We start from the raw sequence: 15,888 nt of genomic DNA, 5'->3' as shown, positions 1-15,888 counted from the left end.
ACAATCAGGAAAGTGTACAATCCCTCAGGCATCTCACATTTTGTCTAAGTCTGGGCGGTGAACTCCGCTCGCGGAGATTGCAGAGTCTGCCGCACTCCGCGTTACACGGAGCTCGCTGAGTTTTTTCCTCGCTCATGTTCGTCAATGTCAAGTTGGCAAGCGCGAGCGAGGAAAATCCACCTCCCGGTGAGATTTTCCCTCATTCGCGATAGTCAACATCAGGTTGGCAAGCGTGGAAAATCAACCTCCCGGGCGGTCAGATTTCTCATTGCGAGTGGTCGTGTATGCTCGCCACCGCTCGCGTTGAGAACCTGTCCGTTCGCATTGAGAAAGCTGCCGCTCAAGTAAAAATCTACTTGAGCAGCAGAAAGGAAGCAGCGCACATTTGCGCTGTGCATGGTGCCATTTGCGATGATTGCACAGTGCGGACAAGCACCTGGCACTGAAAATCATTGCGAACAGCATTCATCTAACGCACTCCACTGCTTGCGGAGCTCTGTGTAGCACGATGCAGTTTTATTTGCACTTCGCAGAGTTCCGCGAGGCGGAACTCTGCCCAGGCCTAATTTTGTCCTTATATAGAGAGACGCCAACAACAGCTCGTGCCAACCAGTCCAGGTACTCTGCAGACCCATTTCAGCATGCATACAGGTTCAGTGTCATTTCACAGTACAACATCCTAAAGACAGATATAAACAAGAACAAACAGCAAACAATAAAAGCAACATCAAACCAATGTCGAAGTGACAAAGCACGCGATGTGGCGCAAGCAGCTCATGTACAAAATAACACTTTGCCAGTCTCCGTCGCCGTTCAGAGCATGCTACGCTTGCATATGCATGGGAAGTTCAAGAGATTTCTCAACTAGTATAGTGACTTCAGAGAGAGAAATGTCCATATTGGTGCACTGCTTGAGGTATGAGGGCAAAAGGTAGATTAACATTAGATCACTAAAGTTAGCAATTTGGTTACTGGTATAGAACAAAATTATTTTTGAGCATAAATGTACTCTGAAGAATCATGTTAGTATGACAAACAGTTTGCTGAACTAGTAAAGAGGGATGATTGGAGTGTCACGCAATTCTTAGAGGGATCCACTATTTACTGGAATGGCGGATGTCCTTTAACAGTATATGGCTCAACTAAACCATATTCCGACCAACCAACAATAGTGGATGGAAGAACACCCAGTAAATAAGATGGCGAGAAACAGTGAATTGAAGGGTTTGAATACACGGCCTCTTCTGGTGTTCAAATCTTTGGCTTAATTATTAGTTTTATGATTAATATTTAAGTTGTGAAGTAGGCTTCAGGGTAGCCCCAGGCTAAATACCGATGGCATATCATTTAAGAGAATCAAATTCAAATAAGCAATTAATTTGTCTATATTTTGGTTATTATTTCAGACCAAACAATTACAGTTGAGAGAGAAATGATAGGTAGGTGGTGTCAACCAATATTACACTAAGCCTCACTATGAAAAGCTAGCATTCGAATAGATAGCCCATCCTGGTGATTAAGCCGTGGTACATTCATTTTTATGATTACAACGAATTTATAAAGGACATCTAGACAAACCATACACGTTTCTGACAGACAATGTGCCAGCACAAGGCCTATAATAATGCTTTTTTAGCACAGAGAATCAAGGTTGAACGTGCTAATTATTTTTATTATTGGTAAACTATTTAGGTTTGTTTTCCTTTTCTCAAATAACTAACCAGGGGGAGATGTGCCACCTTTTAAGTATGACAAGTGGGCATCAGTCTTCTTAGTTATTGCCAATAGTGAAGAGTACCTGTGCTCAGGGATCTAAGGTAAATTTAAGGAGCACACTGGGGCTTCATTGCTGTTATGACAGTCTTTCTGGATTATTGGTTACAACTTGCGAGGGAGTCTGGGTTCCTTTGCAGCCAAGTTGTATCACTGCCCACCAGTGAAGTTATTGTTTTGCTAAGGGAATTGGTATGTATATCACAGGTTGGGATGTCCTAATACCTGTTAAATGAATCGGAGTTATGGAGAAATTTGTGTTTTCCATAACCTTGACTAAGTGTGCGAGATGATATTATGAACATAATTTTGAATACCTTGCGGCATGTACTGGGGGATGTGACCAATAAAGTAGTGCAAATTTACCAATGCATTGTTTTTGCGCATTTCTCTTGCTAATAAGTGGGCATTTTCCAGTTTGTCTAGTCACTAAAAGGAGGCTAGCATCAGGTTACTAACAGTTACTCAGCAACATCAAGTGTTTTACCAGGTTCTATGGAATGAGATGGGAGTAGTTGACAAACGTTACCAATGTGGTTATTTGAAACTAGACTGATATTAATATTTTTCAAGGTGTGAATATTTCTTTGCTCAGTGATCACCAAACAGCATACTAGGCTGTGACTCAATGGTTATTTACTCTATATAGGTTTGAGTGTTAAAGATCATTTGTATTTTGTGTTGGCGTTTTCTTTAAAATGAAATCTAGTACAAAATAAGATATAAGAGCAACAATAAAGCTTCCCAGAGACTCAGAAGGCTCAAATACAGTAGACAGACCCACAAAAGACAGTGCCAAGCTTCACGGCGACCACACTGACAACTATAGCGAAGGGGACTAAGATTTATACAGGCATATGCAAATGAATACACAGAAGACAGTTACCAACCAGACACAGTAGCTTTGCATTGGTCGAAAAGGTTACCTGGAATGCACTCCTGTATGTGCTGTACGAGCTCTAAATAGGCTTCCCTGGTGTATCTGGAATGAGAAGACAGGCTGCCATGATGTTGTTCTAATGCCAATACGTTTGAGCGTGCATCTAAAACCAATAGTGGGTAATGCTGAAAATCTAAATAACTTTTTCGACACTAAATCGCTTAATGTTTGGTTTTTCACCTCCCCTAGTCATTGACACTTAAACTCTAAGATCAATATAGGCAGGGTCCCAAATGTTTGTGTCCCTGGACCACAGAGCTTGTGAGCAATAACAATACAGTATACAATTGGAATACAGAAACTGGCAAGGTGGTGAATGTAGTGATGAGAGGCCATGTGGAAGAGTATAGCAGGCTCAGGCCTGGCTTTGGAGGTAAAAGGCTCTTCACACTACTTCACCAATGTGTCTCAAATGAGGGTCCCTCTCTAAAGATTAAAACGGACATCCTTTCTTGTCTTGAGGACATTCAACACTGAAGTTCTGGGGAGACAGTAAACAGTGGTGTCTGATGTTATACTGATTTAGAGTCGAGTGATCATCTGGTACCTAGACCTAGACCACGGACTAGCATTTAATTTCATATCAATCAAAGGACCACCATCAATATCGATGAGAAAAATGTCCCTGACCTAGAAGTGAAATGTTACCCAAATGTTCACAAAACATCAGAGAAATACATCAAGTGGTATAAATTCATGTGATAAATTCCATGCACTCTGCCTCCCCCCGACCATTAACCACATTGCTGCATGGACGACATAAGCCAATTATTTTTAATCTTCTATCAAATGGCCACAGTCATCATAAATGCATAATCTCCAAACTGCAGTTCTGCGACAGCAGCTGATGTTCTGTCTCACCATTTCCACTTAAACCAAAAATCCCTGGTGGGTGAAGTAAACTCAATCATCCAGGTTGCCTTATTTCAAGACTATTGCTCTCTATGAGGGGAACCAAATGTCAGTATTCGCCATTAGTGAATAAATGTAATGTTACTCACAGTTACGCTCAACTTCCTGTGGCCCTTGTTAGATCTGTCAGCCAGAGGGTGGTCTGCCCCAAATCTTATTGCCTTCTCCCCTCTTGTTTTGCTGAATTCATTTTTGTTGGCCTTAGGGCTCTGTGCATTTTACCAATGCTAACAAGTGCTAAAGTGCTTGTGTTCACTCCCTAAATTATGGTGAAATTGGCTTATACCCGATTGGCATTTTTAATTTATGTATTAGTCCCTAGTAAAGTAGTATACCATATATCCAGGGCCGGTAAATAAAATACTACTAGTGGGCCTGCAGCACTTAGTTTGCCACCTATTTAAGAGCCCCTTAAAACATGTCTCAAGCCAGCCGTTGCAGCCCGTGTACAGTTTTAAACAGCCAAAGCGATTTGGCAAAATAAACCTTTTGCCTAGCCTACAACTCCCTTTTTAATACATGTAAGTCACCCATAGGGTAGGCCCTAAACACAAAGAGGGCTGGGTGCATTGTATTTAAAAAGTTTGGTATTTACGTTTAAATTTTAAATGTCCTATTAGTAAAAAACTCACACATTAGTTGTCACTACTGTGAGGCTTACCTCTCCCATAGGATAACAGTGGGCTAACTTATTACATTTAATAAGTGATAACGTTTGTTTTGGAGCAGGTAGAAATGTCATGTTTGGTGTCCAAAGAGTTGTAATTTAAAATCCTATTCAACTGTAAAGTCATATTTTAAATCACAAATCTGAAAATGGCACTTTAAGAAAGTTAGCATTTTCTTGTCCTAACCATCTAGTGACTGCAGCCTGCATCTTGGGTCACATGATTAGGTCAGTTGGCCTTTCTATATTCCTCTCAAATAATCATAGATTAGAGGGATTAGGTGTTGGTAAGATGGGCCATCCTGACAGCATGGGAGGGGGTGGGACCGTGCACAGCCCCACCTGCACTTCAAAGCAGCTGCCTCAGTCCACACCTTTTGTGACCCCAGAGATCCCCGACCAGAGCAGGGAGGCAGGAAATTCCAGACACTTCTGTGGGGAGAAAACCCCAGACATTTCTTCCACTTCAAAGCTGGTGCCAGGTATAAAATTAGGACCCTCAGACACACTCTTCAATACACTCCTGGACCTAGGGATAATACAGACTAAGGATTGCACCGCTGCAAGAGGATTGCCCTACTGCAAGAGGACTACCCTGCTGGAGGCCTGCCCAGCTGTCTGAGAAGGAAGACTGGACCTGCTCCTTTCATACCAAGCTACCTGAAGTGACTGCTGCACTGGACCTGTCTGAGTCCTGCTGTACCCTGGAGTGGGTTCCTGATCCCAAACAGGTGCCTCACAGGTCCTGGACCCCTGGTTTGGCATCAGTTGAGCTCCCCCTGGAAAGAAAAGGAGGCATCCAGAGGTTTAGAACTCTTTCTGCCCGCGCAGACAGCCAATGCGAAGCTGTGGTGAACCCTTCTCTTGGCACCCCAGTGACTGCCAGAGACAGCTGGCAATGTGAGGTCTGCACTTCGCGCTACAGCATTCACAACCCGCAGTGACAGCCAATGCAAAGTTCCAGCAATGACCATCTGTGATGCCCAACAGGATATTTGCGCTACAGCAACATCTGTATGGTATGCCCAGCCTGCTCTACGCACAATAGTAACGAACAACCACAATGCTCTCCCTCCTCCTCATGGCCTACTCTAGCGTGAACTGGACACTTTGCGCTGGACTTTGAGAAGGTAACTTTTTCAGCAGGACAAACCTGGTCCTTGTATCCAGCCAGAGCTCCACTGAGGTCATACTCTACTGAACTGACGGATTCGCGGAGGTGCATTCCCCGTGGTGTATTCTTTCGGCTGTTTTCTTTCGGCTGGATTCAGATCCTGTTTCGGGACTGAAATTATTTTTACACCGTGAGGGGCTCGAGTTAAGAAGCGGAACTCTCCATATTGCTACCGGCCCGGTATACTTATTTATGTCAATATGAGCTTAATTTTTTATAGCTCTAAATCTTCCGGCTGACTGAACTGCATGATAGCGCCGGCATTTGACCACTGGTAGCCAATGATCTGAGTAAAAGGATATTACATCTCAACCCTGCTGTTACCTATATGAGGTTCTGGAAACGTTGGCTTTAATTTAATGAACAGGGTGCCATTGAAGACGTGTGATATTTAAACAAACAACATATCTGTCAAGATTTATTATTGCTTTAAGGAACTGTATATGCTTTTTCCTGAAGAAGGTGACGGCTATATATTATCGCCCACCGAAACGCGTCGAGATGCAATGAGAAGAAAAGTCTACTTTAATCTTTATGAACAACTGTACTAGATCTGATTTATGAAGTATTGTTTGGGAAGATTACAATTGATTTATTTGTGATTAAGTAGTACTTTTCTATGATCTGGAATCATTTTTCCTACTTGGTTTCCCAATTGGTTTTAGCTGTATATGTTTTTATTGTGCTTAGGCCAATTTTTAATGATTTTCTGCTGTGTGTGGTTCAGAGAATAACTATTTAGACAATAGTTTTTTATATAAAATGTGTGATGTATACCATTATTTAGATACTTGTATTTCTATTAATTAAATCTGTATCTTTTTAATACTATAGCTATCTTGGAATCATATTGTCTCTTTGTCCACTGTTATCACATTGGTGAGTTGAGGTTCCATATTGAAGTGTGGTATGATAAGTGTGGATTGACCCAAAGGTGTCATTGACTTACTCCATTGAGGTCAGCCTGAACTTGTAACTTTTCCCTACAACCAGATAACCACGAGTGGCACTTTGTGCTTTTAGGCGCTTTACTTGCCTAAATCTTCAAAACTGCAATTACTGATTGTTGTTTTATTGTAAAATAATTTATTAAACTTTGCTCTATTTTTCTAACTAGGTGTGAGATTTTTTTGTGGTGTGTTTTTACTTTATTACTATTTAAGTGCTGCATAAATACTTTAGACATTGCCTCCAAGCGAGGCCTGACTGCTTTTGTGCCAAGCTACCACAGAGTTAAGTACAGATTAATTTAGTGACCTTTCTTTTGTTTACACTGTTAAGGATTGTGGCTGTTGCTTGGAAAGGGCTCACACCCCATATACCAACAACCCAATTTCTCACAGCCCCAATCACAAGTGCTGTATGGATGGTTGAGGTATTTATTGGATACAGTATGCAGTGAGATCACAGAGCAAGGTATTTGCTGAGTCTGGTATATACCTCCTATTGAAAGCTTCTACAAGAAAAATGAGAAATTATGTGTGGCACTGAGGCTTTTCACACCAAATTGAACGTGTATCGGAACTTACTGGGAAGTTTTCCCCTAATGGGTTTCAGCAGGATTGGCCTGTCAAATTTTACTTGGCGAAACCACAGCACTCAGAATTTAACACAGCACTAGCCACAATGGACCACAGACTGCATGGACCCAGTGTTGCGACTAAAGTTCAGACCTGCACCTACAATTTCTATGTCCACTCCAGGGTCGCAGCTTCTGCAAACAAATTCCCAGGAATGCACATAATCTGGGTGCATGAGCAGAAGAACTCTGGTGTTCTTCACAGTACAGAACCTCCCCCCTTACCTTCTCCACATGAATTAAAGTCCTACTGCATTCCATTACAAGTGGTGTCCCTAAGGTTGCCACCATGGTTGCTGAAAGAAAGAAAGGTCCTGTTCCTTGCAAACTAAACATATGCATCCTCTCTACATGATGATTGTTTTTGCAAATAAGATTTTCAGAACCGTACTCACCCTCGACCCATGGCCTGCAGGACACGAGAGCTTCCACTCTGGACAGGAAGGTGAATCTGTTTGCAAATGTTATTCCTTTCCTGAATGAGCTGGAGGACCTATACATGCAAACCAAAATGGAAGCTTAGAGGTCTTGGAAACCAACAAACAGCAAGAATATTTTTTTCTAATAAATGTTAGTGATAACATACTTGCATCACTCTGGTCTAAAAATCCTTAACTTAAGAATCAAACTGAGCAAAGTGTGGACTAGTTCAACACTTCATACAAATAAATTGCTGAGAAACATAAGCTCCTTACATACATTTGACAGCTACTAATAAAGAGAAACAATTCCTTTCATTCAATATCTTCTTGCCAACTTACAGCACCAGTCCAATAGCTGGTAACAGATCATGCGATGTCTGATCCTTGAATGGGCACTTTCCCCACTGCTAACCTCTCTGTGTTACCCTCCACTGGGGTACAGCCCCACAAAGTGAATCTATATCCCACCTTATTCTCTCGATTCTCAGATCATGATCAGTGTATACCTAAGAACAGAATAAGAGGTATTCTACATTAAAAAAAATGCACAGAATGTTTTTATGAACATAGTGTGTAGACTTTCTTCCAGTTATATCTCATTAAAATATACTTTCACAATAGAAATTCCGCCCTTCTGTTGCTGAAAGATGAATAATTACTCATTGATCTCACTGGAACTCTCCCTTAACAAAAACACTAACTCTAAGGCATGCTGTTATGTTTGTGGAAGAACAATGTACTGCCAGTCACAGGGAATTTTTCATCACCTGGCTGTGCCTGCTTTGAAAAAAATCACTTTTCATTGAAGCTCCTTATGTCCAGCCCAGCAACTAACCTCGTCTGGGAAATCTTTGGGGTGTGGGGAGGTGAAGCGGATGCGCATCTCAGGGTCCACTCTGGAGACCTGGTCCAGTAGGTCTACAAAGCGCAGTCCCCCTTTCTTGGCTTTGTAGATGGTGTTGAAACCACGGCTCAGCATTGTGGGTGTAGAGGGGTAAGAATGGACCTCGGAGGAGTCTCTGAAGCTGTTCACATTCTGCCCCAGCAGTGTCACCTCTTTCACCCCCTGCATGCCAATTTCAAAATTAAACAGAAATACAGTCAGTTAAAATGACATTTAGCCATTTAAAATAATGTAATCACTCTCAGGCTGTTTCCTATTTGCGGAAGATGAAATACACAACCCCGTATCCACACCATCCTCGTCCCCCATCTCATATTACTTGAGACCTGCAACAGATTGTTAATACTTTGCAGTTTAAAAATCTTGTTTCCTGGACCTCATCTTTGCAATAGCTCAGTGCTCATCCTGCTCCATTCCATTTTCCTCTATAACACAAAATGCACCATGATGCTTTGCAAAGGCTGGTGACCCAGGAAAGAGTTGTATACATTATTCTCTGCCTTTATAGCTCCTCGATGTTTGCAGTGGTAGATCATGTTGTCAGTCAAAGCAGAATAGAAGTCTCCTACATAAGTATGTCCAGGTTTGTTACCATAATACTGGTGCTGCTAAGAACTAAGTCCCCTTTGAAATCACATTGGCTTAACTAGGTTGTCGAATAGGGTTAGGGTGACTCAGATTTTTTGCTGCAACAGAAATAAATGGGCCAGATGTACGAATGTACTGATAAGAAAAAGCGGTCACTTATTTGGGCACTAACTTTTTGCGACCAGTAAATTATTTAGCAAACCGACCTATGGACTAATAGGTCAGTTCATAAAATAACGAATTGAAGGGGTAACAGAATGACCTGCCAAATTATTATTCATTAGCCAGGTTGCAAATTGAGACTCCCACAAATTGGCTACCTTCACAGTAATAGTGGCCCTTAAGTGGACAGCAGATAACAAACACAGTAAATGCATTTCAAAATTGAGTTTTTTGGTTTTTTTTTAATCAGCCAGAGTTTCTTCTAAAAAAAGTTTCTCCATTTTGAAAAAACTTCATGGAGTGTTAGCCATGGTCCCCTAGACTACTGCCTTACCATCTTGAAGAGGGTATCATGATTCACAGGGTGGGTGCCTACCATGATTCACAAAGGGCTCCAAAGGAGACCCCTTCCCATTTACGAATTAGTTACCACTCCAACTTGGGAGTCAACAACCTTTCTAAGGTTTTTACTGGACTTACAGTCGCAAACCATTAAGACATAGGCTACAGATAGGAAATTCGGAAGAGATGCTCATAACACACATACCCCTTCCAAATTGGGATTTGTTACCTTTTTCTAAACCCATCTACCAATTTGAAAAAATGTTTAGGAATCGTTTAATGGGTTTAATACGTTCCAAAAACGTTTTAGCTGTAGCAACCCCTCTTATTTAAAGAATAGGTGGGTCTAAAACTGTTAAAAAACGCTTAGTACATCTGAACCTGTATCATTTCCTCGTAAAAATGTAATATTCAGTGAAAAAAATCTAAACATTTATGGCTTCATTCTGAGTGCAGCACTTTAGGTGTGCAGTGAACTCACCAAGGGAAATAAATACAGCACAGTCAAAGGATTTCTCCACGAGGAGTTAGGTCCAGAATTGAGATTTTTCCAGTCTTATTTGGAAAAATGTGGTGATGTTTTTTATGGACTTTAAAATTACAAGGTACTGCATCCTCGCTACTTCGGGAAACAGCCTTTACCACGAAGGCTTTTCTACGCGTTACGTTTACAACGGTACACTTACCTCGTAAACGTCTTTACAACCCGTATTGCTTCCACGACCGTCTTTACCACGCAAGCAGCGTCTTCACGGAACGTCTTTTTCCTCATCCGATTCAGTCCTTTTTTAGTGTCGGCGAAGACGTGAGAAAAAGGCAAAAAAAAGAAAAAAAGGGGGCTTGGGGGGGGGTTCCCCCCCCCCCAAAAAAAATGCGTGGTAAAGGAATAATCGAGGTAAAGGATATGCGTAGAAAAATCATTGCGTTGTAACGCATGCGTGGTAAAGGCATGCGTTGCAACGGAATGCGTAGTAACGACATATATTCGCTACTTCAGCTGGTTAAATTACTTCAGCAATACCTTGCGGAATCTTCATAGCAACATCCCCGACAACGACAGCAATTGCACCTGGATTTACAAATGTTGGCTCCCGATTTTATTATTAGCTCAGCACACAGATTGGCAAAGGCATCATAACGGTAGAAAGAACGTAATGTAGTGTCAAAGGGTGTTCCATGAGGGAATAATGTATAGTGGCACACCAGGATCTGCTATAATGATCATTCAGTCTTTTCAAAGTCCAGAATATGTCCAACAGCTGAGTCTTCTCGCAATGAAAAATAAAGTGAAACAATTTTAAACTGTGATATTTTGTGTGATTTATTTAGGATCTGGTTTAAACTATCTCCTATCGAAATATGTTACTTTATCATATCATAGAAATGAAGGATTAATATGTCAAACTAATTTAGTAAGATTTATGTAAAAACATTGGTAATTGACTGTACTGCTAGTAGTGCTGGGATGCCCTCGGGTAACCATACGCTTTAGAAATGCTGTTTAAATTCAATTCAATTCAATAAAAAAAGGTGGCTTGAGTTTTTCTGAAAGGTATCTTTAAATGCGTATTATTGCCAGGAGGTCGCCATGCTGATACATGATTTTTTCCCCTTTTTAGGTCTCGCCTGACCCAGCGCATGCGCTGGTCTGGCGAGACTTATTGAGAGGGCTCCAAAAAGTGCTACCAGGCCAGCCTAGAGCTACAGTGCATGTGCGCGGGCGCGCGCGCCGCGCTTTACCGCGATTACTTTCACTTTCGCGGCCTCAAGGCCACTTTGCTGTTTGTTCGTGATCACGATAGCGATCACTTTCACTTTCGCGGCCGCACGGCCGCTTTGCATAGACAATAGGTCTCGCTTTTGGGACCTTATAAGTATTTAGTTATGCAACTGTTGCATGGCTAAACACTTATAAGGTCCTAAAGGCGAGACCTATTGGCTATGCCAATGCTTGTTTAAAATCTTTAGTGGTCGTGAGTTTCTGAATTAACCTGGCACCTTTTTGGCAGCATCAAGTAAAGACCCACATGCAGCAGGACTAAACAAGTTGCCTCTAATCAACGTTGTGGCATCGATCTCAAACTGGAAATACTAGTGTGGCTGATATCAGGAAACATCAGCACCAGAATGCAGATAAAAATATAAGTTGCACCAAATCATCAATTCTTAAGGACGACCTACAGGCTATGCAAGGCCAGATAACCTCACACATGCAGTCGATCAGGACTTTGGATTGCACAATGCTGCACGTTTTCACAACAATTGTGACAATGTTAACGTAGCAGACAGCTGCAGTAATCTTTTTGTGAAGGCATTTATTAGGAATTCACGCCAGATGGGCAAAAATAGTAACTTTGCACTGCCACCATCTTCAACACTGTGATTCAACCAGCCACTGACAATGGTAGCGATTTCCAGATTCCCACCATACCCTGGAATGCTGACTATGCAATGCCAATATTTCCCCCAGGTAGATCCTCCTCCTCAAGGTATACCCTGATCCCCAGGTACTTCATTTGAATCTAGTGAGCACTTCCGGCTGCTCTTGCGTCATCATCTCTTTCGAGGGGGAATCTGCTAGATTTTCCCCAAATTACTTTTAGCTCCCTCATGCCTCAAAAGCACCTACTAAGTCATTGTTTTCATATCATATAGAGAGCACCAAATGAATTGCATACAGGGCCATAACACGTCTGTTCCTGTCCGTAAAGCCCAAGAATAACCCACCCCTTGGCACTTCCCCTGCCAATTGTTCCACAGCTACTGCAAAAAGGAGTGGTGACAATGCAAGCCCATGTTGTGTCCCCCTTACTACCTGGAAGCGCCCAGATATGATCGTCCCGTACGTACTCAAGCTTTAGTGTCAGTTTAGAATAAGGTTGTCCAGGTTTTAAATCCAACCCCCAACTCATTCTCATCCATTACCTCAACTAGACACCTCCACAGAAGGGTGTCAAAAACTTTTTCAATATCAATGGAAAGCACTGGGATGAGATACTCTGATTACCTCTTAAGAAGGGATAGCTGTCTGATACTTACCAAACTGTATCTGTTTTAAGTAAATCCACACTGATCTGGATTGATCAATTATTGTATCAATGGTAGCAACAGTTTGACTGCCTTGATCTTGCTAAATATTTGAGAACCTAGGTCACGCATCAGCACAGGATGGTATAGTACTACCTCTTCTCCGTCTCTGCCTATCCTTAGGAGTGGGACTATAATTGTGTCTCTGGTGGAGGAAGGAGTCTTCCCTGTCCTTTGAGCATGTTATAAACAATATAGGTGCAATTTGGTCTAGGTACACCACATAAAATTAATCCTGAAAAGGGTCCGTGGCCAGGGTTTTACTTCTAGCCATGCTTTTCATTGACAATCTATCTTCAGATTCCGTTACGTCTCTACCAATTGCATCTGCTACTTCTGGACTAATTGATCAAAGAGCTCTTCGTTCAAATAGCTGTAACTGGGATTCTGAATATCAACGCATTACTACTTATAATTCTGAATAACTTATCATAAACTTCGATCATTCTGTTTGACCTGAACTGGTGAGAACCAGCTCCGTCAATCCACTTTGTTCCAGATTAAGAATAAGAAAGAATTGCGACTCCAATCGCTGTGCTAGGGGGTGCGGGGAACTGGGATCGTTCTTTCATAATCATGATCATTGCTGCACTAGCGCAGGTCGCGCTGCCAGCGGGCTCTGATATTTTAAACTACCTTTAGCTTATCTTGGTTGCTTTACTTTTTTTATCCCCTGATTTTACCTACCGCTCTGCTGGGCTTCTGTCCCCTCACTCGCACTTAATTTGTGGAAAACTCACCGCCATTCGGCGGGTCCGGGTCCCGGGGCTGGATAGCTGTGGGCGCCATCTTTGTTTGGGGTGAGTGTGTTCTTGCGCGGGCGCCATCTTGGAGCGTCCCGACGCTCGAGTTGTTTTGGGAGACGCCTATTTAAAGTCGTCCTCTCCCGCGCAGCGGGAACGCGCAGTGGGACGCCGTCGCTTAGCCGGAGTCGTGCCAGAGTCCTGCCCGTCTGCGCTCGTCCGCGTCGAGGTAGCGGGTGCGGGCTATGGACTCTGGCCTCCTGCCATTGCACCATCATGTGTAACATAGCGACACTCAGGTACGATCGTGCTGATCTCTTTTCCATAAGAGACAGTCTTCTGGCGTGTAACCATGTCCCTGTACCTCCTCTCTCGGGACCTTATGAGTGTTCTTGCGGTTGTTTCTCCCTGGCCACACCCATTGGGGTGCGCCCTGCTGAAGGGACTGCCCGTGGCACTCACACGGATTGCACCGAGCAGGAGCTCAATATATGGAGCTTGAATGTTAGATCTTTGGTCAAGCACCATCAGTCACTACGGGACATGATAGATACGGACCTTCCTGACATCATTTTTCTTACCGAAACTTGGTCACAGGACGCTGACACTGCCATTATAAATCTGGCTTTCCCCTCTACCTACACGGTGTTTACTCTGAACCGCTCGACTAGGGGAGGTGGTATAGCCATGGCGACTAAATCCTGCTTCCCAGCTGAGTGGAAGGCTTTGGATCTTCCAATGTGTGAAAGCGCCTCGTTTAAGGTAAAGGTCAGTCATCAATTTACCTTCAGTGGCGTGCTTATCTATCGTCCACCTGGGAACGACACTGCTTTCAAGGCCGCCCTTGCGGATGTGGTTAGCTCGCTGGCTCCTAGGTGTGCTAACTTTAGCATAGTAGGTGACTTAAATATACATCTTGATCAGACGTCATCTCTATCCATCAGCTCCTTGTTAGCGGACCTGGAAGCGATGCAACTTAACCAACTAGTCACCTCCCCCACCCATATAGGAGGACATATACTTGACCCCTTCTTTACCACCTTAGTTCGGGCTAGATCATCTGACCCGATGGTGGTGGGTTGGACTGACCATCTGCTGGTTAAGGTGTCATGTCCCCTAGACAACCCGCAACTTAAACCTGTGGATAAACAGATCCTAAAGCGCAATTGGCGTAAACTCAAGTTGGAGGAGTTTGTCAGAATATTGGAGGCACAACCCCTAGGCAAACTGCAGAATGTGGAACAGGGATATGAACAGTTTTGCAACTGGGTCCTTACTGCCCTCGATTCTCTTATACCTCTGCGCTGGGCTAAATGTCACGCTAAAAATCGTAGCCCTTGGTATAATGAGACTCTTGCCGAGCTCAAGAGAACTTGCCGGCAAGCTGAGAGGGCCTGGCGAAAATCCTTTGATCCCACGTTAAAATCGCTGTACTTTGCCCAGCTTAAGACCTATCACAGAGCTATCTGTCAAACCCGGGCCGCTTACTATGCAGCTGAGTTTTCCAACAGCCCTAACCCTTCTAAGTTAATCTTCAAGGTACTCAAAGACCTGATGGGGAAACAGGCCACCTCGCAAGAAATCTGCACGGACTCTCACTGTGAAAGTTTGGCATCCTTTTTCAGGGAGAAGGTGCAGACAATCTATCGAGGATTCATACCATCTGTTCCCGGGGATGCTCCTAGTGATGTGAAGGTCTCGGTGTCCGAAACTCTGTCCATCCTGCCGGCCATGTCTAACGAGGTATTTGACACTCTGAGCCTCAAAATTAAATCTGGCTCCCCCTTAGACCCACTGAAGCCGGAGTTCCTTACCCGTCTCCCGCCTCTCTGTCGTGAGCCCATTTTGGACTTGATTAATCTCTCCATCAGTGAGGGCGTGGTCCCGCCATCCTGGAAGCAAGCTGTGGTCAGCCCTATTCTGAAGAAACCCAACTCTGACCCCTTGCTCCCGGAGAATTACCGGCCCATCTCCCTCCTGCCTTGGACCGCCAAGGTCACTGAGGCACACGTGAATTCCATCCTGTCTGCCCACCTCTCTCGTAATAACATTCTTGACGAGAGTCAAAATGGTTTCCGCGCTCAACACAGCACTGAAACTGCCTTGCTCTTTATGACCGAGCATTTGCGGTCAGTGCTGGATGCGGGGCAGACTGCGGCGCTCCTACTGTTAGACCTGAGCGCCGCGTTTGACACGGTGTCTCATGACATTTTGATGCGGCGCTTGGAGGAAGTGGGTATTGGGGGGAAGGCTCTTCAGTGGTTCCGCTCCTTCCTCTCGGACCGGTTTCTCAAAGTAGCCATTCCACCTGGCCAGTCCTCTTTCCATTCTTTGGAACTGGGAGTCCCTCAGGGCTCTGCTTTAAGCCCCACATTGTTCAACTTGTATGTGAAACCGCTGGCCGCTGTCGTCAGGCAATGTGGCCTTACCATGACATCGTATGCCGACGACACGCAGCTGGCGGGGACACTCAGTGGGGACCCTGAGGTGACTGCGCCCAGGTTCCGTGCAGGACTTATAGCTGTGGCTAGCTGGATGCGTAGCAACTGCCTACAGCTCAATGCTAAGAAAACCGAGGTCCTGGTTGTGGGGAAG

At 43.7% G+C, this 15,888-nt stretch overlaps 1 protein-coding gene across 2 annotated transcripts in view; it reads right to left on the bottom strand.

Moving 5' to 3' along the window:
- Positions 1-15,888, bottom strand: part of CDK5RAP1 (CDK5RAP1 mitochondrial tRNA methylthiotransferase) — a 183,931-nt gene that overhangs the window by 18,379 nt on the left and 149,664 nt on the right. For both annotated transcript variants that reach the window (XM_085619259.1, XM_085619260.1), the window contains exons 8-10: positions 8,303-8,533; positions 7,441-7,538; positions 2,700-2,755 (exon numbers count right to left, since the gene is read on the bottom strand). In XM_085619259.1, the coding sequence (XP_085475385.1) occupies positions 2,700-2,755; positions 7,441-7,538; positions 8,303-8,533 (385 nt within the window). The remainder of the gene's footprint in view (positions 1-2,699; positions 2,756-7,440; positions 7,539-8,302; positions 8,534-15,888) is intronic.

Source organism: Triturus cristatus, chromosome 7 (genome assembly GCF_964204655.1).
Source record: "Triturus cristatus chromosome 7, aTriCri1.1, whole genome shotgun sequence".
NCBI classification, from domain to species: domain Eukaryota; kingdom Metazoa; phylum Chordata; class Amphibia; order Caudata; family Salamandridae; genus Triturus; species Triturus cristatus.
The sequence above is the reverse complement of the archived record's forward strand: the minus strand, read 5'-3'. Positions and strand labels throughout refer to the sequence as shown.